This window comes from Camelus dromedarius, chromosome 27 (genome assembly GCF_036321535.1).
Source record: "Camelus dromedarius isolate mCamDro1 chromosome 27, mCamDro1.pat, whole genome shotgun sequence".
Lineage (NCBI taxonomy): Eukaryota > Metazoa > Chordata > Mammalia > Artiodactyla > Camelidae > Camelus > Camelus dromedarius.
The window spans coordinates 25,909,922-25,936,863 of NC_087462.1; the positions used below are offsets into that span (position 1 = coordinate 25,909,922).

General features: G+C 50.5%; 1 protein-coding gene across 5 annotated transcripts in view; it reads left to right on the forward strand.

Moving 5' to 3' along the window:
• LOC105106732 (uncharacterized) overlaps nucleotides 1-26,942 on the forward strand; it is a 105,013-nt gene that overhangs the window by 25,277 nt on the left and 52,794 nt on the right. For 4 of the 5 annotated variants that reach the window (XR_010378139.1, XM_064480195.1, XM_064480197.1 and 1 more), the window contains exons 8-10: nucleotides 3,039-3,460; nucleotides 14,081-14,230; nucleotides 25,387-25,440. Coding sequence is in view for 3 of the 5 variants with exons in the window: in XM_064480195.1 (XP_064336265.1) it covers nucleotides 3,039-3,460; nucleotides 14,081-14,230; nucleotides 25,387-25,440 (626 nt within the window). In the remaining 2 variants the exon portion in view is untranslated. Of the gene's footprint in view, nucleotides 1-3,038; nucleotides 3,461-14,080; nucleotides 14,231-15,085; nucleotides 15,223-25,386; nucleotides 25,441-26,942 lie in introns of all 5 variants that reach the window. The other variant, XR_010378140.1, reaches the window with a different exon arrangement.

Here is a 26,942-nt window from a genome sequence, read left to right on the forward strand (position 1 = left end):
AAAAGACAGACTAAAGTCACACGTGTTGACAAAAGTGTAGAGCAATTGGAACTCTCATACATTGCTGGTGAGAATATATAACGATGCAGCCAAGGTGGAAAAAGTTTGGCACTTCCTCAAAAAATTAAACATGGAGTTACCATAATTACCGTATGACCCAGCAATTCCATTCCTAGGTATATCCCCAGGATAACTGAAAGCATATGTCTACGCAAAGACTTGTACTCAAATGTTCATAGCAGCATTACTCATAATAGTGAAAAGTGGAAACAGTCTAAAGTTCATAAATTGATGAAAGGATAAGCAAATGTTGTATATCCATAAAATGGAAACTTATTCAGCCATAAAAAGGAATTAAATACTGATACATGCTGTGTTATAGATGAGCCTTAAAAACGTGCTTAGTGAACAAAGCCAGTAGGAAAAAAGAACACATATTATATGATTCCATTTATATAAAATGGCTAAAATGGGCATATCCACAAAGACAGAAGCTAGATTAGTGGTTGCCAGGGAATGGGAGAAGGGAGGATAAGGAGGGATTGCCAATGGGAGCAGATTTCTTTTTGGTGTGATGAAAATGTTCTAAAGTTAGATAGTGGTGATAGGTTACACAATTCTGTGAATATACTAAATAAAAACCATTGGTGTATACACTTTAAAAGGGTGAATTTTATGGTATGTAAATTTTATCTCAATAAAGCTGTTACAAAAAATCACATTTAGCACTTCAGTTAATTCAAAGTAGTATAGCTTCAAACACGTCAACTCAGACTTTCTAAATTGAAATTAATGAAAATGTAAATGTTATGTAAAAAAATGTTAAGCCAAATTAGCCAAAGTAGAAATGCAATTTTCTGAACTACTGTTTAACGTTTATCATGCTGTTTTATTTCCTGATTTTTTTTTATTGACACTTTTGCAAATTTAATGCAGGGATTTCTTTTAATTTCCTTAAAATGTGCTTAGAATGTCATGATGGAAATGAGGTTTAAAAAATTAAGTAGAAATCATAATGGCATGGCAGAACAAGATTGTAATTACTAAAGTGCTATGTTAGATAATTCTTGCACATTCCGTAAGTTCCTCACAGTTCTAAGCTGCAGGGTTTGAGAGAAAGGCACAGGAGTTTAGGGTTAGGAGGAAAGTCCATTTGTGGCCTTATTATTATTGTTATTATTGTTTTGATTCGTCGTATAAATGATGTCATATGGCATGTTTCTTTCCCTTTCTGGCCCACTTCACTTAGAATGATAATCTTCAGGTCCATCCCTATTGCTGCAAGTGACACTATTTTATTCTTGTTTTATGGCTGAGTGCTGTTCCACTGTATATGTGTACCACATCTTCTTTATCTCGGCATCTGTTGATGGACGGTTGGGTTGTTTCCATGTCTTGGCTGTGGTAAATAGTGCTGCTGTGAACACTGGGGTGTATGTGTCTTTTTGAATTTTCTATTTCTCCGGATATGTTCCCGGGAGTGGGATTGCTGGATCACGTGGTAGGTTTATGTTCATGTTTTTGAGGAACCTCCATCGTGGCTGCACCCATCTACCCTCCCACCCACACTGCTGGAGGGTTCCCTTTTCTCCACACCCCCTTCAGCATCTGTCACTTGTAAACTTCTCAGTGATTGCCATCCTGGCTGGTGTAAGGTGATATCGCCTTGTAGTTTTGATCTGCATTTCTCCGACAATGAGCGGTGCTGAGCATTTTTCTCATGGGCACTATTGGCCATTTGAATGTCTGGTGTGGAGAATTGTTTGCCTAGGTGTTCTGCCCGTTTTTGGATTGGGTTGCTTGTTTCTTTGATACTAGGGTGTATGAGCTGTTTGTGTGTTTTGGAAATGTGTCTCCGGTCAGTCACATCATTTGCAAAGGTTTTCTCCCATTCTGTAGGTTGTCTTTTTGTTTTGTGGATGGTATCCTCAGTTGTACAAAATCCTTTGAGTTTACTTAGATCCCACTTGTTTACTTTTGCTTTCATTCGCAAAAGTCCAGGAGCTGGTTGAAAAATACATTGCGTTAATGTATGTCCGCGAGTGTTGTGCCTATGCTTTCCCCTAGGAGTTTTTCAGTATCTGTTCTTCCACTGAGGTTTATTAATCCATTTTGGGTTCATTTTTGTACATGGTGTTGGAGAATGTTCTAATTTCAGTCCTTTACAGGTTGTTTCCCAGTTTTCCCAGCACCACTTACTGAAGAGACTGTCTTTCCTCCACCGTGTATTTTTGCCTCCTTCGTCATGGGTTAATTGACTATACGTGCGTGGGTTTATCTCTGGACTTTCTATCCCGTTCCATTGATCCTGTATGTCTGTTTTTGTTCCAACACCGTGCTGTTTTCACTGTAGCTCTGTAGTATTGTCTGAAGCCTGAGAGGGTTATTCCTCCAGCTTCGTTCTTTTTCTTCAGTAATGCTTTGGTAATTCCGGGTCTTCTGTGATTGCATATAAATTTTAGGATGGTTTGTTGTAGTTCTGTGAAAAAAATGTCCTGGGTAATGTGATAGGGACCGCATTAAATCTGTAGATCGCTCTGGGCAGCGTGGCCATTTTGACATTATTAATTCTTGCAATGCAAGAACACGGGATGTCTTTCCATGTCTTTAAGTCCTCTTTAATTTCCTTCATCAGGGTTTTGTAGGTCTTCACACAAAACTCTTTCACTTCCTGGGCCAGATTTATTCCTAAGTGTCTTAATTTATAACTTACATAATATATATAATAGTTATATATAAATATTCGAAATTCAGAAGGGAATCTGTTAATCTTTCAAAACAGAATCAATAGATTAATGCATTTCATAATTTTTATTTATTTATTTATTATTTATCATTAGCTCTTTTTGTACATTATAGAGATCTTTTATGAAATAATGTTTCCAAAGACAAAGATACATTTATTTGAAATGCGGTTAATCCCTCTATTTTTGTTTTAGTTTTTTAATCTATGAAGTTCGAGTAAAATTACAATGAACAATGTGGTTAAAAAAAACCAGCTTGTGTACAAACGTTCATAGCCGAATCATTCCTAATAGGCAACAAGACTACAAGTCTGTGTGGCCACGAGACCCGCCCCCGGGGCCACGGGAGCCAATCCGCGTGCGTGCGCTGCCCGGCCCCGCCCGGGCGCCCTCCTCAGCGGCGCCCCTCCCTCCGCCCGCCCAACGGTCAGGTCAGTTCGTCAGGCGGGCAGGCAGCAGTTGGTCGAGCTGACGGCGGGTCGTCGGGTCTCCCCAGCGATGCCGGTCCTCCTCCCTCCGACAGCGGCGGCGGCTGCAGCGGCGGCGGCGCGGTCCCTCTGGGAGGCGCGGCGCTGGCCGAGCGGCGGCCGCGGAACTTCGTGTCCAGCGCGGGGGCGGCGGGCGCGCGCCCCGAGGTGGTCCGCGGGCAGGTGCTCGACGAGGGGCCGCGCTGCAGCAACCTGCGACCTCGGCGAGGGCTCCCACGGCGTCGTGTGGTGAGTGTCCGCGCCCCGCGTGCCGGCCGCGCCCTTCCGCGCGGCCCCCGCCCGGCCTCGGCGGACTCAGCTGCGGCCCCGGCCCCGCGACCCCGACCCCGACCCCGACCCCGAGCCCGGGCACGCCCCCGGCCGGGCTGCCCCGCCGTCCGCGCGCCAGGGATCTTGGGCGGGACGGGGCCCGCTCGGGCTGGGGCGTTGCTCGCGGCGCTTCCCAGGCCGGCCCTCGCTGGGCGGGGGAATGGGGGAGGGGCCCGTGTAGGGGGTGGTGGCCGGGACCCTGGAACCCAGGGACCCCTAGGACGGGAACGGCCCCGCTCCCACCGTCGGGTGCTGGCCTCGCGGGCTTCCCTTGACGTCCGTGGGGGAAGCCGCGGAGTCCTTCAGAGGCTGGCGGCAGCGGCCGTGGTCTGGAAAGCGGTTGGCAGCGCCGTGTGTTCCCAACCCCGAAATCATCATCTTGTTCGCCCACTTCGCCTGTGTTTTCTGCCGCCGGCTTTGGCTCAGCAGCTTACGTGGTGCCAGGGGTGCTCTCCTGCGCAGGCTTTCTGAACAGGGTGAAGCGGCACCGATGTTGGTGTGGCATGTTTCAATCTTGAAGTTTTTAAATGGATTTGGGGATGGTACTGTTGGCGTTTCAGGAAGGGTAAGTCAGCATCGCTGTCTTGATTTCTTAAGAAGTCATTTGGAGTTGGGCCTAATTTGACTTCTTTCCCCTCCTTTACCCTTTGTGCCCTTTGAACTTGTTTTGCAAGGTGGCTGCTTTCCCAAATCCACGTGCCCTGCTGCAGGGATGAGAAACTCAGGGAGCACATTTGGGCAGTCACTGGTTTAGCCTACGGATTTGGAAATATCTCTGGCGCTTTGTTTTAAAGCAGATCTTTACTTGCAGATGTCACCCTCTGTCCTGGACACTCACCTTGTCCCTGAGGGACCCTATGCAATGAGACCCATTTGTAAAGTCCAGTTTGTTCAAGGGTCAGGAATGGGTAGTGAGGTGAGAGCCTCTTTGTGGCTGGAGTTGGCGTCCAGGTGTCTAAAGGTGAACGGAGGTGGGGAAACACTGTACGTGCTGTGGATGGGCGGGTGGGAAATGCCGGGCACGTGGCTCTGCGGCTGGCTGGCTTGGAGTGGGTGCTGCGCCCCAGCGGGTGGGGTGAGCCAGGCCCCGACACCAGGACGTCCCCTTGATGAAGGTGCTGAGGGTTACACAGCACCGTGCCCGGGCATCTGCCCTTTACCTAGGTGTGGCGACCGCAGCCCGGCCGTCCTCATCCTCAGGGCTTGGAAGTGCAATGGCAGGAGCTCAAAAGAGCCCATCAGGATCTTTTTAAAAAATATCCTGTTTTTAGTTTATTTTTATTATGGAGAATTGAAACACAGAAGAGCAGAGGGACCAGCTCTTGGGTACAAGCCCTCAGCTCCAACAGTTATCAGCATTCTGCTCTTTTTACAAAAGATGCTGATCCTAAAACACTTTCATTAATTCGAAAGCAGAGAGCTAACAAGCAATGATGTTAATTTAACAACACACTTGTGAGCGATGTTGAAAAGCCAGCTCCGCTTTAAAAAAATGACAGGAGCACCACCCAGCCTGCTGTGACCCCGCAGAGGCGGGAACACGTGGGTCCCAGTCTGAGCACCTGCGGGGAGGAGGTGAGAGGGACCCAGAGGGTCTTAGGGCCTGGCCCATGGCCCAAAGGCACAGAGACTTTGTAAGGTGGGGTGTGGGGGGTGCAGTGATGGACCAAACGGACGTGCCCAGTGAGGTGCGGGACAGTTTCGGGTTGGCGGCAGTTGCTTTCTTGTCTTGTGGCCACACTGCCCTCTGTGACAGTGAGAAGGATGTCTTCGGAGCCGGACCCTCGTGTGTACACACTTGCACTCCTCTGCAGGAAAGGCTCTGTGCCCTGTGCTGGGGATAGTCTGGGCGGCGACAAGTTGAAAATGGAAGAAGCTCAACAAAGAGGTTCAAATACTAAAAGGGGTGATCTTGGGGTGCCTCGGCATTGTGAAGAGGGGTCAGGAGGCTGCCGAGTGAAAGGAGGGAAACCCTTGCAGGCAGAGGCAGTAGTGAGAGGGAGCAGTGTCGAGGGGACAGCGTGGTCTCCCCCGAGCTGAGTCCAGGGCGTTTGCATGTGTGTGCACGCACTCATGTGTGCCCCGCCCTGCACACGGGGTGAGAGCAGTGACCACAGGGAGTATGAGAGCAGTGACCGTGGGTGCGGGTGCCGTGAGCATGGAGGTGTGGGAGCAGGGATCGGGGGTGCGGGTGCCATGAGCATGGAGGTGTGGGAGCAGGGATCGGGGGTGCGGGTGCCGTGATCGGGGGTGTGGGTGCAGTGATCATGGGGGATGTGGGGGATGCTGTTCCCATCGTCTGCTGATACTTGAACTGGTTTCTCAATTGTTATGGACTTAGAAAAATTTTTTTTGGTGTGTGTCATTTCCTCTTATGAAGGACCCCTCTGAGGACACCAGGGGCTCTCTAGGAGAACACACTTGCCTGCTTAACTACCCGGCTTGAAATCCTAAGTGTCTGCGCTTCCTTCCTGAGGTGCTGGGGTGGGGTCCACTAGGTGGTCCAGGTCTGACCCCAGGCCTGTTTAGCTTCTTAAGTTTTCATATGGTTGGGGCTGACCAAACGCCCTGCAGAGGAGCCTCTGGGGGAAGCCCAGCAGAATTCCACTGGGGGACAGAGGGTAGGGGGGTGCTCACATGCACTTCAGCATCAAAGGGGTGTTTGACTGTGTCTCTGAGTCCCTCCCCGTTCTGAGATGGCCCTTTCCCACTGGAGGAAAGATGGGAGCTCCAGGGGCAGGGGTCCCAGGGGCGAGGCTCGGGCCCTGTGTCTACCCTGGACTTGGTCACCTTTCTGGGAGGGGGATCTTTGGCCTGGTGAGATTATGCCCCACCCGCCTGAGCCCTGTGGAATTAGCACTAGCATGGGGTCTCCTTTAGGGAAGGGGTGCAATGCATTGAACACTCCCAGGTCCACGTGGAGACCAGGGCCCTGAGCAGCCCCTTGGCTGAGGCCATGAGAGCCCTGTGGTCCTGGGCCATCATCCCCTGGGAAAGGAGCCCCAGGCAGGGTGTGGTCCTACTGGTCAGCCATCACAAAGGGGTGGCCCTTTGTGTCGGCCCCTGGTGTGCCAGCCCTGGCCTGGCCTTGGAGCCCAGAAGCTCACGGTCAGGCTCTGGAGGATGGGGTTTCTTTGTGACTGCAGCCCGGCCACACCAAAGAGGTGTCCATTTGGCCTGTGTCCAGTGCTGGGGGTCCCCCAGGAGTGGGGGGCACTTGGAGATTCCCCACCTGAGAGGAGGTCCACTGAAGGGTGCTGGATGTGGTACAAGTCTTTCCCAGGCCAAGTGACAGTTTCCCACTTGGGACCTCAGGTACCCGGGCACAGTCCCCGTGTGTGCTGACTGTGGCCCATAGTGGGCCCAGGCGCTCCCTCAGAAGAAATCTCTGGCTCCACCTGGGCTGGGAGAGTCGAGCGCTGCTCTCGATCCTGCCCCCCACCCCGCGCCCTGGGCCCTGGCCACGGGCGATTCTGCCTGGGCTGGTTTCTAACTCACCTGGCCCAGGTCCTAGGCACCGTCCTGGAGCCTTCGTGGAGAGCCTGCATGTTGACCTGCTGCTGTTTCTTTTCCCTCCAGTCGCTGCCTCCCCCACCCCACTCCCAATCCTGCAGCCCGTGGTCACCCCCATCTCTGAGCAGCTCATGGTGAGCCCAGGCCTGTGTCCCCTGTCGTTTCTGCACAGCCCATGCTAAGCCACGTGGCCTCCGTCTTCTGTGCACCTCCTGCCAGGCCATGAGTTCAGAGGGCTTCAAGGGGAGAATTAAAATCCTGAGCCCTGGGGAAAACCTCTGGGGTGCCTGGCTATGATCAGTAGATGCGCTGGGCATGTGAGGAAGCTCCAGTCTGGGAAGACGCAGGGGAACACCCAGTCCCAATGGGTAGCATCAAGGTGGGAGAGCCCTGGGGGCTCCCAGGGTGGGGTGAGAGGTGGTTGGCAGATGTCCCCACCCAGTCTTAATGAAGTGTCCCCTCCCCTCAGTGATCCTGTCTCTCAGGAAATCCCTTTGACTGGTTCTCCTGGGGTGGGGGGCAGCTCTCAGCTCCCGGGGGGTGGGTGAGTTTCCTGCTGGATGAAGGGTCTGCAGGTGGTCTGAGGTGGAGTGGAGGGGGAATATGTGCTTTGTTTGTGAGGTAAGCTCTCAGATTTCCTAACTGCGGTTAACTAGTTATCCTCGCACCGAGCAGGACAAGTTTGCAGCTAATAGAGCTGGGGAGGTGAGTTATGGGGAGAAGGGCAGAGCTGCTTCCCCCTGAGTGGGGCTCTGGAGGCTGCAAGGAGCCTGTGCGGGATACAGGGCTGGGGGCAGGGCAGTGGGGACATGGGGAACACCTGGTATGGGTGGCAGTGAGGGAGACACCACTCGGGAAGGGCGCTGACCGCACACATGGCAGATTGTGTGTGTGTGTGTGTGTGTGTGTGTGTGTGAGAGAGAGAGAGAGAGAGAGACCCAGGACCCTGGCCCATAAGGACCAACTGGTCAGTCATCTCAACAAACCAACACACTGGCTCTTTTCTGGCCCCCAGGGACTCCCCGTTCATGTTTGTAGTCTAACCCCGAAGATGAGAGAAAGGAAGCTAAGATGATGAGAAAACCTCAGCGGGGCGTGTCTGTTTCTCTCCATGATAGTTTTCTTGTAAGGGCCTCTGACTTCACAGCCTGTGGTTGTCTAGTGAGTTAATAGCCAGCTGGGATCGGCTGGTTGAGAAGCCATGTCACTGCAGACATCAGGACATGTTGCCTCTTCTGTGCCTTTATTGTTGGTGGTAAAGCTGGAGTCCCTCCCTACTGCTCATCTGGTGACGGATCTGAGAGTTGGGACACAGTCTTATCAGATCTGATCTGAGGCGGCCTGGAGAGAGGTTGGGGAGTGCAGGTAGCAGCGCCGCTGTCTGCCTCAGAGTCTTCCCTCCGCCCCTTTCCAGCAGTGTGACCAGGCTGGGCCTCCTCACCACCTGTGCACCCTCAGTTGTTCATTCAGCCAACACCAGGGCACATGCTACAGCACAAGAGGCTCTCTTCCAGTCTCCCAGATCCATCACTGGACCTGACAGGCTGAGGCCCCTCTTGAGGGGCAGACAGGCAGGGAAGGTGATAAGTGAGTTAAGGATGTAACCGTATTGGAAGACAGAAACTGCTAAAAACAACGAAAAGAAAGGTTCGCAAATACTAACAACTATATATAAGGTAGCTGAAAAGCAGATTTCTTCTGTAGGGCACAGAGATCTGTATTCAGTATTTTGTAGTAACCTGTAATGGAAAAGAAGTTGAAAAGGAATATACGTATGTGTATGTATGACTGAAACGTTATGCTGTATGCCAGAAATTGACACATTGTTACTGACTATACTTCAATTTTAAACAATACAAAAAAAAAAAAAGGAGAAAAAACTGGATCTGGCTGGCAGGAGAATCTTGAAAGTACAGGTGGGAGTGTGTGCATTGTTTGACATGGTGGTCACGTAGGCTGGTGAGAAGGTGACAGTTGAGTGGTGCTCCTGGAGGTCGGGGGTGAGCGGGTGCCGTACTGGGGAAAGGATTCCTGCCCAGAGGCCCCAAGCAGAGGAGGCCAGGCCGGGGGACACAAGGAGCGTAGGATGTAGGGGCAGCAGGGCTGGGCCACAGAGGGCTCTGGGCCCAGGGGGACTCCGGGCCAGGAGGCTAGAGCAGAGGACAGAGCCATCTGACCTTGGCTGCTGAGTTCAGGGGATCCTAGGGGAACGGGAGGAGGCACTGTCAGCAGCCAGGCAGCGGCTGGCGCTGGGGGTGGCCAGGTGCCCCCATCTGTGGAGTGGCGGGCCTGGTAGGATTTGCTGATGGTGGAGATGAGTCCATGGCCTGTGCATTTTCCAGGGGCCTGGTCAGCAGAAGTGGGAGAGGCTGCTGGGGTGAGTGTTGGGGGTGACCAGGGGTTCCACCAGGGCCTGTCCCATGGTGGGTTGAGTAGACCCCCCAGCTGGAGACATGCATGGGCTGGGGAGGGGCACAGCTGGCTGAGCCAAGCGGAAAGCGTTGATTTGGGGTCTTTGACACGGGGATGGGGTTCCAAGTTGAGTGTGAATGAGACACCAGGAGGGGTGATGTTTGGGGTGCAGGTGTGAGGCTGGCGGAGGGGCCCAGGGTAGGGGAGCTGATGGTCCTGAGCAGGGTGGGCTGGATGCTGGGACCTGAGCCTGGGCTCAGGATGTGAAGGTGGCCCTGACCTGGTCACAGATTGCCCAGAGCAGCCATGGAAGGGAAAGCAGGCTGGGGTAGGGCCAAGGCCTTGGGCAGGGTCGGGGAGGGTGGGTCTTTTCTAGGAGTTCTGCTGGAAAGGGGAGGAAAATGGGCAGGTCTGGGGAAGGAAGAGGAGTCAAGAGAAGGGTCTCATTTTCAAGGGGAAGAAATAATCATACATTGGCTGCTGAGGGTAAACAGAGAGAGTGGCAGGTCCCAGCTGGAGGGGAGAGGGGAGCCCTGCTGGCGAAGGAGTGGGACTGGCTGGGATGGCTAGAGGGAGGTCCCCAAGGGAGGAAGGGCAGACGACGATGACTTCCTTGTGGCTGGAGTAGCACTGGGCACGAGGATGTGCGCTCGTGGGAGACGGCTCTGTGGGGTGTGTCCTCTGCCGGTGCCAGGCACGTGCATGGAGCTGGCTTTGACCAGGTTGGAATTTCCAGAGTGTGAGAAGGGCATGGGGCTGTCCTGTTGGGCCGTGGGGTTTCAGCCGGAAAAGGAAGCCTTCAAAGGGTGGGGAAGGTGCAGGATTGGGTGCAGGATTGGGGTCCAGGCCTCCAGGGCAGCATGGGCTGTGAGCAGGTCCTTGGGGGCCTTGTATGCTGAGGCCAGGCGTGTGTGGGAGGTACGCCAAGGCCAGGAGTGCAGGGCAGGTACAGGGAGGCCAGTATGTTGGGCTCCCGGCTGTGTACTGCCCTCTGCAGCTGGGGCCCCTGAACTTCCTCAGCGTCCCCATGTCTGTAGAGTGGGGTTGCCGGGCAGGGGTGGTGAGGACTTGTCACTTCCGGGAGGCCTTGTGGCCACATGCTCTGGGGTGTGTGGCGCTCAGCCTCCACCCCAACACACACCCTGCCCCGAGCTGTTTCCCCCTTCCCTCTCAACCTGTTTCCCCCATCACCTCTCTTGCTGCCACTGTGAACCAGCACCCTCTCCAGACCACACCTGCCGGCAGGTGGCCTCTAGGCGGGTTTCTCTCTGCCTTGTCATCTTCGTCACTTACTGTCGATTAGGCAGCTAGTCGTTAAACCTCCCCGTGCCCTGTGGGTTGTCCCTGCCGTGTGCCCATCACCGTGGCTCCTGACTGCGGGGAGGCAGTGAATGAAGGAGGGAGGCAGGTGTGCAGGCAGCGTTGCCATCGTGTGGGTGGCCTCTTCATCTGCCTCCTGGGGGAAGGTCAGCGGGGTGCCTGGAAGCACACTGGGTGTACGAATGTGAGTGCACAGCACCAGGCAGGGGAGGACCCCCCCCATCAACCCCCGGATCTCTGCACCTGCCTCCTACCCACAAGACTTGCACTGTGGGGCGGGGCTGGGGCTGCTGTCCATGTGAGCAGCTCAGCGGTGTTGACGGGGCAGCCAGGTACTCAGTGAGCGCCCAGCGGGGCCTCGGTCTCCCTGGGGGATCACCATGGGTGGAGTAAAGGGAAGGTGTGATGAAGGTGGGTATAAAGGAGGTGACAAGGTGGGACTCCTGGTGACCCAGCCCGCCGCCACTCTGCAATTGATTTTTCCCAAACTGTCCAGCCTCTACTGGCTCTTCTGCCTCCCAACCCATGTCTCACCTCTCTGCCCAGACCTTAGTGGGAACCCCTACCTCCCCTTGTTTCTGCCACAAGCCAACTGAGGCCTTGCTTTCTGGAAAAGCCGTGTCTTCCAGGCCCAAGAGGGTGGCCTGTGGCGTCCTGCACCCTGTGGTGAGCCGACCCTGGGCACCTGGCCCCTCAGTTGGACTCCTTGTCCTCTGCCTGACTGTGTCCCCCACCTGACAGTGACAGCTGGGTTCCTCCGCAGGGGTCTGCGGAAGCTGTGGGGGCGCCGGGCTGGGAGGGCATCTCAGGAGAGGTTACTGCTGCATCCAGGGAGGGTGTCCTGTGTGTTGTACGTTCTTTGTGTTCAAAGCCTTAAGCTGAGGCTGAGAGGGGCCATGACGATGCCACGAGCGATGAACGGTCTGCTGGGAGAGAAGCACATTTTGTGCAAATTGTTTGAATTTTTAGAAATGTGTCTGCTGCTGTGCCTGTGGGTGCTTTAAACATGCTCAGTGCACATTTAAATATTGACTCTACCAAACTGCAGTTTATTGTTCCATAGATGCCAGTCTTCCTGTCGCCACCAGAGAAGTGCCTTCATATACAGATCGGCATGAGCTGATCCCAAAATACAGTGGATGGTCCTTTAGACACAGAAAACATGCCTGACGCAGGGGCTCAGCACAGCTCCCCTAGGTGCAGCCAGTGCTGGCCATTTGTGTTCCAGCCCTGCACCCGATTCAAGCATAGCTGTCCCAGCTAGGAGGGACAGTCAGATCTGGAGATGTTCAGGGTCACAGTGAAGGTGATCAGGGTCACTTGGAGATGTCCTGGGTCACATGGAGATGGTCAGGTCACATGGAGAAGTCCAGGGTCACGGGGAGACGTCCGGGTCACGTGGAGATGTTCAGAGTCACGTGGAGATGAGCAAGTCACGATGAGGTCTTCAGGGTGACAGTGAGCACCGTTTTTATACAACTTCGGTCCACTCTCCTGTCCCCTCAGTAGAGCCGTCCCTCGACCTGGGTGGCAGAGGTAGGACTCATGAGGTGATCTGCGGCGTAATATTCTTGCATATTTGCGTATTTGTGAGACCGTGTGTGATGTAGGGATGTGCGCATCCTCTCTGTCAGGTGTACGTGAGACGGAGCGGCCCCGGCTGAGCTTTCTGGGGGATTCACCCCCTGCTGGGGCGTTTAGGGAGATGACCATTGTGAGCTGCGGTCCTGCAGGTTCGAGTCCCTCGGCCTTGCTCCCTGTCACCTCCTGTGAACAGCTCTCATGTCTCTAGGTGGTCGTCACTGCCGGCTGCCACCTCCTGGTTTTTTTCTCCTCGTTCTGCTGCTCACCCTGTTAAGGCCGTCTAGCCCATCGCTGCCTGGACTCTGCCCAAGGACTGCTCTGTTTGCCCTGTGCAGTCGGGTGTGGCTGACAGTCCTGGGTGGGGCGTGCTTCCGGTTAATCCACGAGGAGCGGTGTCCCTTGGAACCTGCAGGAAATGCTGGAGTTTAATCGGGCACAAAATCATCCATTTTTGCAGCGGCGGAGGGGCAGCGGTTTTGTACAATGGTTGTAAACACCGCAGCCCCACCAGGAGGTGGGCGGGCGTTCTCTCTCTCTCTCTCTCTCTCTCTCTCTCTCTCTCTCTCTGTTAGCGGCCTGGGGGCCCCGGGGGGATGTGCTGCGTCTGCCGGCCCATGAGAGGCACTGCTTTCTTGTGGCCATAAGACCAGCTGCGGAGGACCAGTGGGGAAGTGGGGTCTGATCCTCCCCCAGGCCTGCCACTCTGTGCAGTGCGACCAGGGGCGAGTGGGTCCTCTGTCCGTGTAAAGTCCCCCAAGCTCGGTCCTGGGTGGTCTGGACTGGACTGGAGTTGAGGCAAGGTGGAAGCAGGAGGCAGTAAATTCTGCTGTCCTCAGACCCTCATCTTCACTCGCGCATCCTTTCCTGGTCGAGCAAGTCCCAGCCTCTTGAGTCTGGGCCTCGGCTGCCCTGGAGGGGGTCCTTCTCAGCCGGGCCCGTCTCTCGCTTGTCCATCGACGTGGCCTGAGAACCCAGGGGCACTGGGAGAGTCTCTGGACACATTTTTACCTTCATGCATGTATCACAGGGGTTCACTACATACCCAAGTGCCGTTCTTTCTTTCTCTCTTTTTTTAATCAACCCTCCTTCACAGCTTCTCTCCAGATGTAGCCTTTGCGGAAATAATCACTCTGTCTTCACGTCTAGTTTCTAGGGTAATTCCGAGGGCTGTGGGAACAAAGTGCCACCGACTGGGTGGCTTACACAGTCGACGTTGGCTTCTCACAGTTCTGGAGGCTGGTTTCTCCTGAGGCCTCTCTCCTTGGTGTGGAGACGGCCGTCTTCTCTCTGGGTCCTCACGGTCGTCCCTCTGTGCCTGTCTGCGTTGTAATCCTCTTTTATAAGGACACCAGTCATGTCAGACCAGGGCCCACCCTCATGGCCTCATTTTAACTGGGTTACCTCCTGGAAGACCCTCTCTCCAAATACAGGCACACTGATAGATTGGGGGTCAGGACTTCCACGTGAATTTTGCGGGGACAGCCCTTGCATCCTTGCAGATGATTCCATTACGTGACAAGCTTATAGCCCCTGCACAGGGTGAGGGGTGAGGTTGCTTCCCTGGCCCTTGGCCACGTGAAACCAAACGGCTCTGCACTTGGGTCTGGCTGGCGTGGTTCTATCATGGGCTGGTTGTCGGGGGACTCCTAGGAGCCTCTGCAGAGTGGGGACCCCTGCGCCCAGCACGCTGCATTGTTCTCTCCCATCCAGCTCGGCGCCAACGCCCTGCTCTTCCTCAGTGTGAACATGTACGGGGTCTTTGTGAGGATCCTGGCTGAGCGCTCCCAGAGGAAGGCCCTCCTGCAGGCCCGGAACTGCATTGAGGACCGGCTGAGGCTGGAGGATGAGAATGAGAAGCAGGTCAGTGCGCGGGGGTCTCGCCCAGGGGAGCATGGGGAGCATGGAGCCAGCGCAGCCTTCTCCCCGCAGAGCACTGGGAGTGGGGCCAGCCTGGCCTGCCTGGGACTTGGGTAGGGACCTCAGGCCCCTGTTGGACCCCTTGCCTCTCTGGGCCAGCCCCTCGTTGATTCAGAGGAGACAGGACAGCAGGGGCACCCTGGAAAGGGAGGTGGAAGAACCGTCGCCCTCCGCCATCCCTGGGTTTTCCCTGTTGGTGACTCGAGGTTAGGGCGGTGGACGAGACACACTCAGGCGGAGGGAGAGGAGAGCTGGGGAGCTGGCGCTTGAGGGGGTGAGCTGCTAGGAAGAGACAGTCACCTGAGTAGCCCTACACCTGCAGCTTGGCTTGAGGCCGCAGGGCACCCCGCCCGCTGGTGCAGAGCACTGTCCCCTCCAATCTAAAGGGCACAGGCTTGGAGGGAGCCGGGCTGGGTTGCTCCCACCCCCAGCTACTGTCAGCTGCACGTCCCGGGCTCACCATTCTCTCAGCAGTTTTCCTCATATATATAACTATTCGAAATTCAGAAGGGAATCTGTTAATGTTAATCTTTCAAAACAGAATCAATAGATTAATGCATTTCATAATTTAATTTATGTATGTATGTATTTATCATTAGCTCTTTTTGTACATTATCGAGATCTTTTATGAAACAATGTTTCCAATGACAAAGATACATTTATTTGAAATGCGGTTAATCCCTCTATTTTTGTTTTAGTTTTTTAATCTATGAAGTTCGAGTAAACTTACAATGAACAATGTGGTTAAAAAAAACCAGCTTGTGTACAAACGTTCATAGCCGAATCATTTCCTAATAGGCAACAAGACTACAAGTCTGTGTGGCCACGAGACCCGCCCCCGGGGCCACGGGAGCCAATCCGCGTGCGTGCGCTGCCCGGCCCCGCCCGGGCGCCCTCCTCAGCGGCGCCCCTCCCTCCGCCCGCCCAACGGTCAGGTCAGTTCGTCAGGCGGGCAGGCAGCAGTTGGTCGAGCTGACGGCGGGTCGTCGGGTCTCCCTAGCGATGCCGGTCCTCCTCCCTCCGACAGCGGCGGCGGCTGCAGCGGCGGCGGCGCGGTCCCTCTGGGAGGCGCGGCGCTGGCCGAGCGGCGGCCGCGGAACTTCGTGTCCAGCGCGGGGGCGGCGGGCGCGCGCCCCGAGGTGGTCCGCGGGCAGGTGCTCGACGAGGGGCCGCGCTGCAGCAACCTGCGACCTCGGCGAGGGCTCCCACGGCGTCGTGTGGTGAGTGTCCGCGCCCCGCGTGCCGGCCGCGCCCTTCCGCGCGGCCCCCGCCCGGCCTCGGCGGACTCAGCTGCGGCCCCGGCCCCGCGACCCCGACCCCGACCCCGACCCCGAGCCCGGGCACGCCCCCGGCCGGGCTGCCCCGCCGTCCGCGCGCCAGGGATCTTGGGCGGGACGGGGCCCGCTCGGGCTGGGGCGTTGCTCGCGGCGCTTCCCAGGCCGGCCCTCGCTGGGCGGGGGAATGGGGGAGGGGCCCGTGTAGGGGGTGGTGGCCGGGACCCTGGAACCCAGGGACCCCTAGGACGGGAACGGCCCCGCTCCCACCGTCGGGTGCTGGCCTCGCGGGCTTCCCTTGACTTCCGTGGAGAAGCCGCGGAGTCCTTCAGAGGCTGGCGGCGGCGGCCCTGGTCTGGAAAGCGGTTGGCAGCGCCGTGTGTTCCCAACCCCGAAATCATCATCTTGTTCGCCCACTTCGCCTGTGTTTTCTGCGGCCGGCTTTGGCTCAGCAGCTTACGTGGTGCCAGGGGTGCTCTCCTGCGCAGGCTTTCTGAACAGGGTGAAGCGGCACCGGTGTTGGTGTGGCATGCTTCAATCTTGAAGTTTTTAAATGGATTTGGGGATGGTACTGTTGGCGTTTCAGGAAGGGTAAGTCAGCATCGCTGTCTTGATTTCTTAAGAAGTCATTTGGAGTTGGGCCTAATTTGACTTCTTTCCCCTCCTTTACCCTTTGTGCCCTTTGAACTTGTTTTGCGAGGTGGCTGCTTTCCCAAATCCACGTGCCCTGCTGCAGGGATGAGAAACTCAGGGAGCACATTTGGGCAGTCACTGGTTTAGCCTACGGATTTGGAAATATCTCTGGCGCTTTGTTTTAAAGCAGATCTTTACTTGCAGATGTCACCCTCTGTCCTGGACACTCACCTTGTCCCTGAGGGACCCTATGCAATGAGACCCATTTGTAAAGTCCAGTTTGTTCAAGGGTCAGGAATGGGTAGTGAGGTGAGAGCCTCTTTGTGGCTGGAGTTGGCGTCCAGGTGTCTAAAGGTGAACGGAGGTGGGGAAACACTGTACGTGCTGTGGATGGGCGGGTGGGAAATGCCGGGCACGTGGCTCTGCGGCTGGCTGGCTTGGAGTGGGTGCTGCGCCCCAGCGGGTGGGGTGAGCCAGGCCCCGACACCAGGACGTCCCCTTGATGAAGGTGCTGAGGGTTACACAGCACCGTGCCCGGGCATCTGCCCTTTACCTAGGTGTGGCGACCGCAGCCCGGCCGTCCTCATCCTCAGGGCTTGGAAGTGCAATGGCAGGAGCTCAAAAGAGCCCATCAGGATCTTTTTAAAAAATATCCTGTTTTTAGTTTATTTTTATTATGGAGAATTGAAACACAGAAGAGCAGAGGGACCAGCTCTTGGGTACAAGCCCTCAGCTCCAACAGTTATCAGCATTCTGCTCTTTTTACAAAAGATGCTGATCCTAAAACACTTTCATTAATTCGAAAGCAGAGAGCTAACAAGCAATGATGTTAATTTAACAACACACTTGTGAGCGATGTTGAAAAGCCAGCTCCGCTTTAAAAAAATGACAGGAGCACCACCCAGCCTGCTGTGACCCCGCAGAGGCGGGAACACGTGGGTCCCAGTCTGAGCACCTGCGGGGAGGAGGTGAGAGGGACCCAGAGGGTCTTAGGGCCTGGCCCATGGCCCAAAGACACAGAGACTTTGTAAGGTGGGGTGTGGGGGGTGCAGTGATGGACCAAACGGACGTGCCCAGTGAGGTGCGGGACAGTTTCGGGTTGGCGGCAGTTGCTTTCTTGTCTTGTGGCCACACTGCCCTCTGTGACAGTGAGAAGGATGTCTTCGGAGCCGGACCCTCGTGTGTACACACTTGCACTCCTCTGCAGGAAAGGCTCTGTGCCCTGTGCTGGGGATAGTCTGGGCGGCGACAAGTTGAAAATGGAAGAAGCTCAACAAAGAGGTTCAAATACTAAAAGGGGTGATCTTGGGGTGCCTCGGCATTGTGAAGAGGGGTCAGGAGGCTGCCGAGTGAAAGGAGGGAAACCCTTGCAGGCAGAGGCAGTAGTGAGAGGGAGCAGTGTCGAGGGGACAGCGTGGTCTCCCCCGAGCTGAGTCCAGGGCGTTTGCATGTGTGTGCACGCACTCATGTGTGCCCCGCCCTGCACACGGGGTGAGAGCAGTGACCACAGGGAGTATGAGAGCAGTGACCGTGGGTGCGGGTGCCGTGAGCATGGAGGTGTGGGAGCAGGGATCGGGGGTGCGGGTGCCGTGAGCATGGAGGTGTGGGAGCACTGATCGGGTGTGCAGGTGCCGTGAGCATGGAGGTGTGGGAGCAGGGATCGGGGGTGTGGGTGCAGTGATCATGGGTGATGTGGGGGTTGCTGTTCCCATCGTCTGCTGATACTTGAACTGATTTCTCAATTGTTATGGACTTAGAAACATTTTTTTTGGTGTGTGTCATTTCCTCTTATGAAGGACCCCTCTGAGGACACCAGGGGCTCTCTAGGAGAACACACTTGCCTGCTTAACTACCCGGCTTGAAATCCTAAGTGTCTGCGCTTCCTTCCTGAGGTGCTGGGGTGGGGTCCACTAGGTGGTCCAGGTCTGACCCCAGGCCTGTTTAGCTTCTTAAGTTTTCATATGGTTGGGGCTGACCAAACGCCCTGCAGAGGAGCCTCTAGGGAAGCCCAGCAGAATTCCACTGGGGGACAGAGGGTAGGGGGGCGCTCACATGCACTTCAGCATCAAAGGGGTGTTTGACTGTGTCTCTGAGTCCCTCCCCGTTCTGAGATAGCCCTTTCCCACTGGAGGATAGAAGGGAGCTCCAGGGGCAGGGGTCCCAGGGGCGAGGCTCGGGCCCTGTGTCTACCCTGGACTTGGTCACCTTTCTGGGAGGGGGATCTTTGGCCCAGTGAGATTATGCCCCACCCACCTGAGCCCTGTGGAATTAGCACTAGCATGGGGTCTCCTTTAGGGAAGGGGTGCAATGCATTGCACACTCCCAGGTCCACATGGAGACCAGGGCCCTGAGCAGCCCCTTGGCTGAGGCCATGAGAGCCCTGTGGTCCTGGGCCATCATCCCCTGGGAAAGGAGCCCCAGGCAGGGTGTGGTCCTACTGGTCAGCCATCACAAAGGGGTGGCCCTTTGTGTCGGCCCCTGGTGTGCCAGCCCTGGCCTGGCCTTGGAGCCCAGAAGCTCACGGTCAGGCTCTGGAGGATGGGGTTTCTTTGGGACTGCAGCCTGGCCACACCAAAGAGGTGTCCATTTGGCCTGTGTCCAGTGCTGGGGGTGCCCCAGGAGTGGGGGGCACTTGGAGATTCCCCACCTGAGAGGAGGTCCACTGAAGGGTGCTGGATGTGGTACAAGTCTTTCCCAGGCCAAGTGACAGTTTCCCACTTGGGACCTCAGGTACCCGGGCACAGTCCCCGTGTGTGCTGACTGTGGCCCATAGTGGGCCCAGGCGCTCCCTCAGAAGAAATCTCTGGCTCCACCTGGGCTGGGAGAGATGAGCACTCCTCTCGATCCTGCCCCCCACCCCGCGCCCTGGGCCCTGACCACGGGCGATTCTGCCTGGGCTGGTTTCTAACTCACCTGGCCCAGGTCCTAGGCAACCGTCCTGGAGCCTTCGTGGAGAGCCCGCATGTTGACCTGCTGCTGTTTCTTTTCCCTCCAGACGCTGCCTCCCCCACCCCACTCCCAATGCTGCAGCCCGTGATCACCCCCATCTCTGAGCAGCTCATGGTGAGCCCAGGCCTTTCTCCCCTGTCGTTTCTGCACAGGCCTGGGTTTTCCCTGTTGGTGACTCGAGGTGCGGGCGGTGGAGGAGAGGAGAGCTGGGGAGCTGGCACTTGAGGGTTTGGTGCCTCTGGGAGGAGGGGCTGAGCCGCTAGGAAGAGACAGTCACCTGAGTAGCCCTACACCTGCAGCTTGGCTTGAGGTCGCAGGGCACCCCGCCCGCTGGTGCAGAGCACTGTCCCCTCCAATCTAAAGGGCACAGGCTTGGAGGGAGCCAGGCTGGGTTGCTCCCACCCCCAGCTACTGTCAGCTGCATGTCCCGGGCTCACCATTCTCTCAGCATATTTCCTCATCCACTGTCCTGGGGCCCAGGAGGATTGTCTGAGAGCCCTGGGCGAGGTTTTTAACCGGTGGAACCCGGAATCCTGTGCTTTCCCGGAGTGCTGATGGTGGAGGCTTGTTTTCCTGTGTAGGACGGACGAGATCAGTTTATAAGAGATGCTATTTTTACTGTAAATACAAGGCATTAAGTACTGACTATACGTTTAAAAAAATGCACAGATACATTTCCATTTATAGGTATTAGAATAATACGTAGTGTTTACAGTAAAAGCCAGGTATCATTTAGAAGTAGATGGCATATGTGTATATTTAGATCATGTGTGTGGGTCTGTGGGTGGCTTTGTTGGGGGGGGATAGGTGTCTGGGTGGATAGGTGCTCACATTTCATGTGCACGTGTGCAGGTGTGTGTTGTGTGGCTCGTGCATGTGGGGATGTGTGCATTTGTATGCCTGTACACGTGTGTATGCTTGTGGACATGTGGGATAAATGTACATGTGTATGCGTGCATGTCTCTGTGTGTACACGTGTGGGTTTGAATTCATGTGGACTGTGTGTGTCTCTGCATACATGTATGCATGCGTGTAGACTGTGGGGGTGTGTGCATATGTGCGTGCGTTCCTGTGTGGGTGTGTATGAATATAAGTACATGCACACACGTGCATGCGTGTAAAGAGCATGTCTTCTGGGGCTGTGCCCTGAGCATTTTCCCAGACCAGAACCATCAGCAGGGATGGGGGGACTCCGGTGCTCAGAGGTGCTTGAACTTGCTGTCCTTCACCTTCATCACCTCCGTGAGATCCCAGAAGTGGCTCTTCAGGGTCCTTGCCCCTTAAATACATCATCTGAAGTACTGGACAAATCAGTCTTGGGGCCGTGCTTGTGTGTTTCTGAATCTTCCTTTGCTTTCGCACTGTTTTCCCTCCTCTCCATCACCTTTCAAGTCTCTTCCTTTCCTGCTTCCTCTGATGTTGCCTGTTTCCATTTCTTTTCTTTGGCTGCCACTCTTGCCACAGACTACCTAGCTTCCAGCTTTAAAACAGTTTGAATGCTTGGTGCGCCCTCTGTCACCCAGGGTGGGTCCCGTCTGTCGATGCCAGTGTTGATGGCGGGGATGCTGGGTGTGACGCGGCCACCATCGCGTGCCTATAGGCAGAGGCTCTGCCAGCACGAGCCTCTCTTCCCTTGAGCCCACGTCCCTGTGCTGGGAATACAGCGGCGAAACAAGCACTCCTGCTCTCACGGAGCAACTGTGAGCCCAGCGTTGGCTGCCGTACGTGTGTCATTTCACACGCGGCTCGTGAGCAAGGGCGCGTCTTCTCAGCCCCACAGCCGAGGAAGCCCAGACTTATGGAGGCTTAGGGGACACGCCTGAGTTCTAATCACAGACCTGAGCTTAAGGAGGACATGTGCAAAATGGGGAATGTCACCCAATCCCATCAACCCAGCTGAATGCTCTGAATTTTCAAGTTTTCATCTTTATACACGTTCTTTTCCCACATCATTGTCGTTTTGATGTAGACATAGATATTTTTTAATTTCCAATTTTTGTTAGTTTATTATTGAAGTACAGTCAGTTACAGTGTGTCGATTTCTGGTGTCCAGCAGTGTCCCAGTCATGTGTATACATACATCTATTCGTTTACATATTGTTTTTCATTAAAGGTCATTGAATATAGTTCCAAGCACTATACCGAAGAATATTTTTTCAATCTGTTTTTATATACAGTGCCTAACATTTGCAAATCTCAAACTCCCAAATTTATCCCTTTCTGACCTCCTTTCCCCCGGTAACCATAAGATTGTTTCCTAAGTCTGCAAGTCTGTTTCTGTCTTGTAGATGAGTTCATTAGTGTCCTCTTTTCTTTTTTTTTTTTTTTTTTTTTAAGATTCTGCATATGAGTGATATATGTTACATTTTTTCTCTTTCTGGCTTACTTCACTTTTCCCTCTTTGTTCTTTTTCTTTTTGGGGTTCAAAAATTTTCTTTTGTATTATCTTGGTTTCTTTTTGGTTCCTTTGACTGCACTGTATGTTTTTGATTTGTGGTTCCCCTGTTTTGCCGGTATATTAACTCATTACTGTATCTGTTTGCTTTAAACTGATAGTCGTATAACACATCCTAAAAAGAACGAAGAAAAGAAAAGAAATCTGTATTTTCTTGTTCCACCTCCCAACTTGAAGGATTTTGATGTCCTCTTTTACGTCTTCATGTTTATTCTGTTGTAATTCATTGTAGTTATCACCTTTCCAGTCATGGTTTTCCCCTTTCTGTAGCGTCCTGCATAAATGTAAGGAAGATGAGAAAACGGAATAGTTTTCTCTAAGTTCTAATATAACTGGAAATAAATACAAAGGCTTAAGATAGTCTAGGATATCGTACAATCAGTTCTTAATCCTTTATCGAGAAGTAATTCAGTCCTTCAAGGTAGTAATGAAAGTAGTTTGTTACAGCATTACTTAGGCTGAAGTATATTAAATGGAAAGTGATTAATACAAATATAAAAATTATTAGATGAATTGATTTGGGATTTATAATTAGTTGTTTGACATTTGCTAGCTACACAGATGGCTGAGAAGTTCTTTTTATGTAAATATGTCTTTTATAAGAATGTTCACTACATGTTAGCTCGATTTATAAAATGTGAACAGGATAAAGAACATTATCACTCCTTTTTATTTTTTCTTTTAACTCTACTGTAATTTTCACTTCTCTGGGTGTATATATGTGTGTGTGTGTGTATATATATATGTTTAGTAGTAGGTTATATGCAGATATTTAATAATATATAAGAATGTATATAATATAAATAGGTAGTCAGTTTCCAAGATCTAAGCTGGTGATCTCCGCATCACCTTTTTATGCCTCTTACTAAATATCCGTTCTACCATTACAGATATTGGTTACCTTTTTAATTAGTGGCTTTTTGCCTTGCTCTCTTTTAGTAACATTCAATTATAAAAAATCAGAGAAGTTATGCCAGCTCATTAGTTATGCATGAAGATGTTAACCTAGACCTAAGGAAATTATAGTCCTCTTTTAGTGGATAGTTCCTCAGATAATGAGTGGAAGCATTAACTTTCTGTGTACAACATAGCTATAAAAAAGTTTCAGAGCTTCTTTATAATGTGGCGCCACAGTAAAGCATGGAGTTTAGTTGTGTATCCATGTATATATATCTTGTATAATTAAAGGGACGAGGCACATTTACCTCCCGATGCTTAAGTACCTTTCTGGTATGATTTATTTTCCTTCCCCAAAGAACAATGGGCTCATAAAAAAAGTCCTGAACATTCAGTATTCATGAAAAGGCCAACAGATATTGCATGGTTTTGAAATCATGCTTTTATAAAATCACAGAATTTTAAATCACTCTAATAAGTGTGTTTATTAAAATTAATTAAGGTTAGAAAAAGGCGCATAGCTGAGATTAGTAAAAATGCATTGCGATAAAGAAGATAGGCTAAGTTACTCCAACAAGTAGACCCAAAATGCAATGTCTGAACATAGCAGAGGTTGGTTTCAGCTTTAGCATAAGATACTTCAGGGAGTAGGGAAGTGGGGTCTGCTCCATGACCTTGAGCTATTGTGATAAACGATTTATTTCTTTATCTGCTGTAATGTGCTCATATTTTTTCCTCGTTTCAAAAATATAAAGAAAAATGTTTTATAGTTTAGTATTCAAGAGTAAAAGAGAGACAGGAGTAAGAGAAGATTATTTCCTAAGCAAAGGACGGTGGTATGGCTAGTGGTATCATGGCCTTAGATGAAATATTTGCCTTTCTCCTTTACTGAAACGCCCGACTGAGCCTGTACCAATATACTATTTTCTGCTTCTGCCTGAAAGTTTATTTCAAGACAGAGTGTGAAAGTTGAGTAAATTTTGTGGTCTAGACACATTATCAATGTTATCATTATAGACACATTATTATGTTATCATTATCATTTCAAGAAGGTGACTCTTACCTTCTACTTATTTCATAAATTTTGTTGCACAAAGTAAGTCTTTACTTAAGTTCTACAGGTTAATACAGAGTTCTCATAGACTGAATTTTGCTTAATCTTGCCACACGGTACACATTGTCTAAATGGGGATAATTTAAGCTAAAATGAGTCATTTCTTCATTCTACTAATAATATTGTTCCAGAAGTACTTTCAATCTATATTTTGGTTTTCATTCCCTTTTCTATAAATACTTCGTGTTTGTATATGTTAGTCATGTGGGTTTTCCCCCCATATTCAGTATAATTTCTCTCCCTTTTTTTAATACAGAGAACTACTTTTCTTATATGTGAGTCTAGTTTGTATTCCATTGAATTCTTATGGTGTTCTCATTTGTTTTTGTAACAGTTTTGTTGCTAATAAATTACTGATGATTTGTCTAAGATGATTAAAGAAAAATAATTATAAAATTAGAAATAAAGGGTGTCATGACTGGTATAAAGTAATTTTTTTTTTTAGCTAAAACTGAAAAAGCTGAAAACTGCATGAGTCATTTTCTACATTGAGTTTCACTTAGAAGTTGAGCATTTGTTCAAAAAATGATAATAATGATATAACTCAAAAATAGATAACATATCCTCCCTTTTATGAGACTGTATTGTATATACACATTAGTAAGGTCCTAGGAATCTATATGATGTATATGGAAATGGTACAAAGTTTATACCAAATTTTTTTTGAATTCTGCAAATAATTATATACTTTAAGAAAGTGTTGAATCACGTAAAAATACATTTCCATTTGTATTTTTCATAATTCAGTGCATCTTTCAGTAGGTATTTCTCAGAATACCCTCAAAGAATAACCCTCAAAAGTAATTTACACTTTATAACAATTCCTTGCTAGCTGTTAGAAGGTATCTTCAATTAAAACCTAATCTGCAGATATTGTTGCTGAAAATAACGGAGTAATCTCTTTCAAATCAGTTTAACCTATTATATATCTATTTGCTCCATGGCATGATTTATAAAACGTGTCTTAGTATATGTATGAAAACTGGATAGAATAGAAACCTTGATTAAAAAAAAGTTACCTCTACTATACACACGCAGAGACACACACACACAGAGGAGGGTCACTTTTAGGTCCTTAGCTGAGGATCATTTCAAATCAATTTATCCATAGCTATCCAGACAAGATTGTTGCCTACAAGTAGTTCACTTTTCTTTTAACATAAGTTTTCTTTATGTTCATGTTACTAGTGGTCTAAAAGCTACTGAAATTACCCACCTATAACATGTTCTAGTATAAATGTTTATTGCTTTTAGTCTTTACATTCAGGTAATTTTATGATTGTCTCCTTAGAATACACTTGCACAAAACTTTTCAGAACATAGAGCATTTTACTTTGTCAAGACAATAACAAACATGTACACAGGGATGTAGATGATAATAATGTTAAGTTAGAGCCAGGTTATGGAGGAATATGTACTTAGATGTTTCTTAGGTAGATAATAGAAGGTCATCAAAGTTTATTTGGAGTAGGAAATATGATTGGAACTCTAAGTTAAATCACTGAAGTGTTATTTATATATTTTTTTCAATTGAAGCCTTTGTTTTTCTAGGCTTTTGATTATATTTTCAAACTTAATTAGCAAGTCTACAGTGCATTTACAAGATGAACACGTGCTTCCACAGTGTTTTACTAATGGTTTCCATCTTCAGTTGGGTAACACAGACCTTTCTAACATGTAGTATACATTTTTTTGCCATTTGGCAAGTCTATCTATTTAGTTTGGTTTGTTTTCCACAATTAATGCTGACTGATAACTGGGTTCTTTTCTCTTCCAGGTTGTGGAGACGAATTTGGTTGCTTTTGACTGTCACTGGATCATTATCAATGAGGTAAAGTAAACTAAACCTTGCTGTTAACTCTGGGTCCTGTTTTCATATGTATAGTCACAGGATTCCTAGGGCCTTGAATTTCTACTAAGAGACAGAACACAAAGTAAACTTTCAGCTTACTGAGTGGATGCTGTTAGATAAAAATAGAAAAAGTATAGTTTTTTTTTTTAATTATAAAGGGCTTTGCATGAATGAAATAAATGGAGAATGAATTCCCCACTGAGCATCTTTTAGCCTTTTCCGTTGGCACACACTGCCTACTTCGGGAGATCATCTTTATGAAAAGTACACTCTTCTTTGTCAGCACAGTGAATTCCTCCCAGTGGAGTGCTTATGTTCCATTTATATTTTACTGTTGTTTCTAGAACTTTTATATCCACCCCCCTTTACACAAGGATTAAATAGTTCAGCACATGAATATGAGTAAAGAAGAGCAGATTGTTTTTCTTTTCACAAAGCAATACAATTGTTTTAAAATTCACCCACTTGTCAAGTCCCTTGTGAAAGTTTTTTGAATTTTCTAAGGACCATACATAAGATAAAAATACACTATTACAATATGAGAGCCCTCTGAAACAAATTATTCTATTAGCACCTGCCAGTCAGAATTGGAGAGGACAGTGAGAAATCAGTCAGGGATAAATAATGAGACCATGTGAATCTGTTCTCAACGAGACCTAGGATTCAACATATCTATCTCTTATGAATACAAATTATGTATTATTTATCAACAGATACTAAATATTGAATGATAGAATAACAAGTTTTGTCTAAGGAACAGAACAGCATTTTGGGCAAGAATACTGGTTTTGCAATTAGCCAGATAGGCTCCATCCTGGCTACACAACTGGTTAGCCGTGTTACTATGGAAATATAGTATAATCATCCTGTGCCTCAGGTTGTTTTGTTTGTATGTATAGTAACAGTTACTTTACAAGTTCACGATAAAAATTAAGTGAAATATTGTCCAGTATGCGTAACACAGTCCTGACAGAAGGCAATGAATAGTGCTGCAGTAATGACCAGAGCAGGGGGAAGCTCACAGATCACTTTCTCACACATTATTTTGTTGAATGCTAAATATTCTTATGAAGTAATGAGGGAATAAGGGCCATGAAAAGCGCATGATTTGTCTCTTCTTACACAGAAAAGTAAAACCGGTTCTCAGTTCAAGTGGTTTCTCCTGCACCACACGTCACTGATGGAGTTTTAGCTCCCTTGTTGGCTCTTTTTCATGCAATGTAAAGGCACTGGAGACATCTTGCAAATCTGTTGTTGGTCTGCCGAACTTTAGGTCTACATGATTTGTCAGTGAATTTCTTATGTCCCATTAGGATGTGTTTTTCTGAGATCCCCAAAGATAATGTGTGTATGTGAGATCTGCTTTTCAATAAAGTTTTTAATAACTTTAATGTTCTCATACCACTCAAGTTTCCATCTCGAATGACTAGATATCAAGATAGAGTAAAAGGAAAAGGGAAACTTAACAAACCTTCATAATA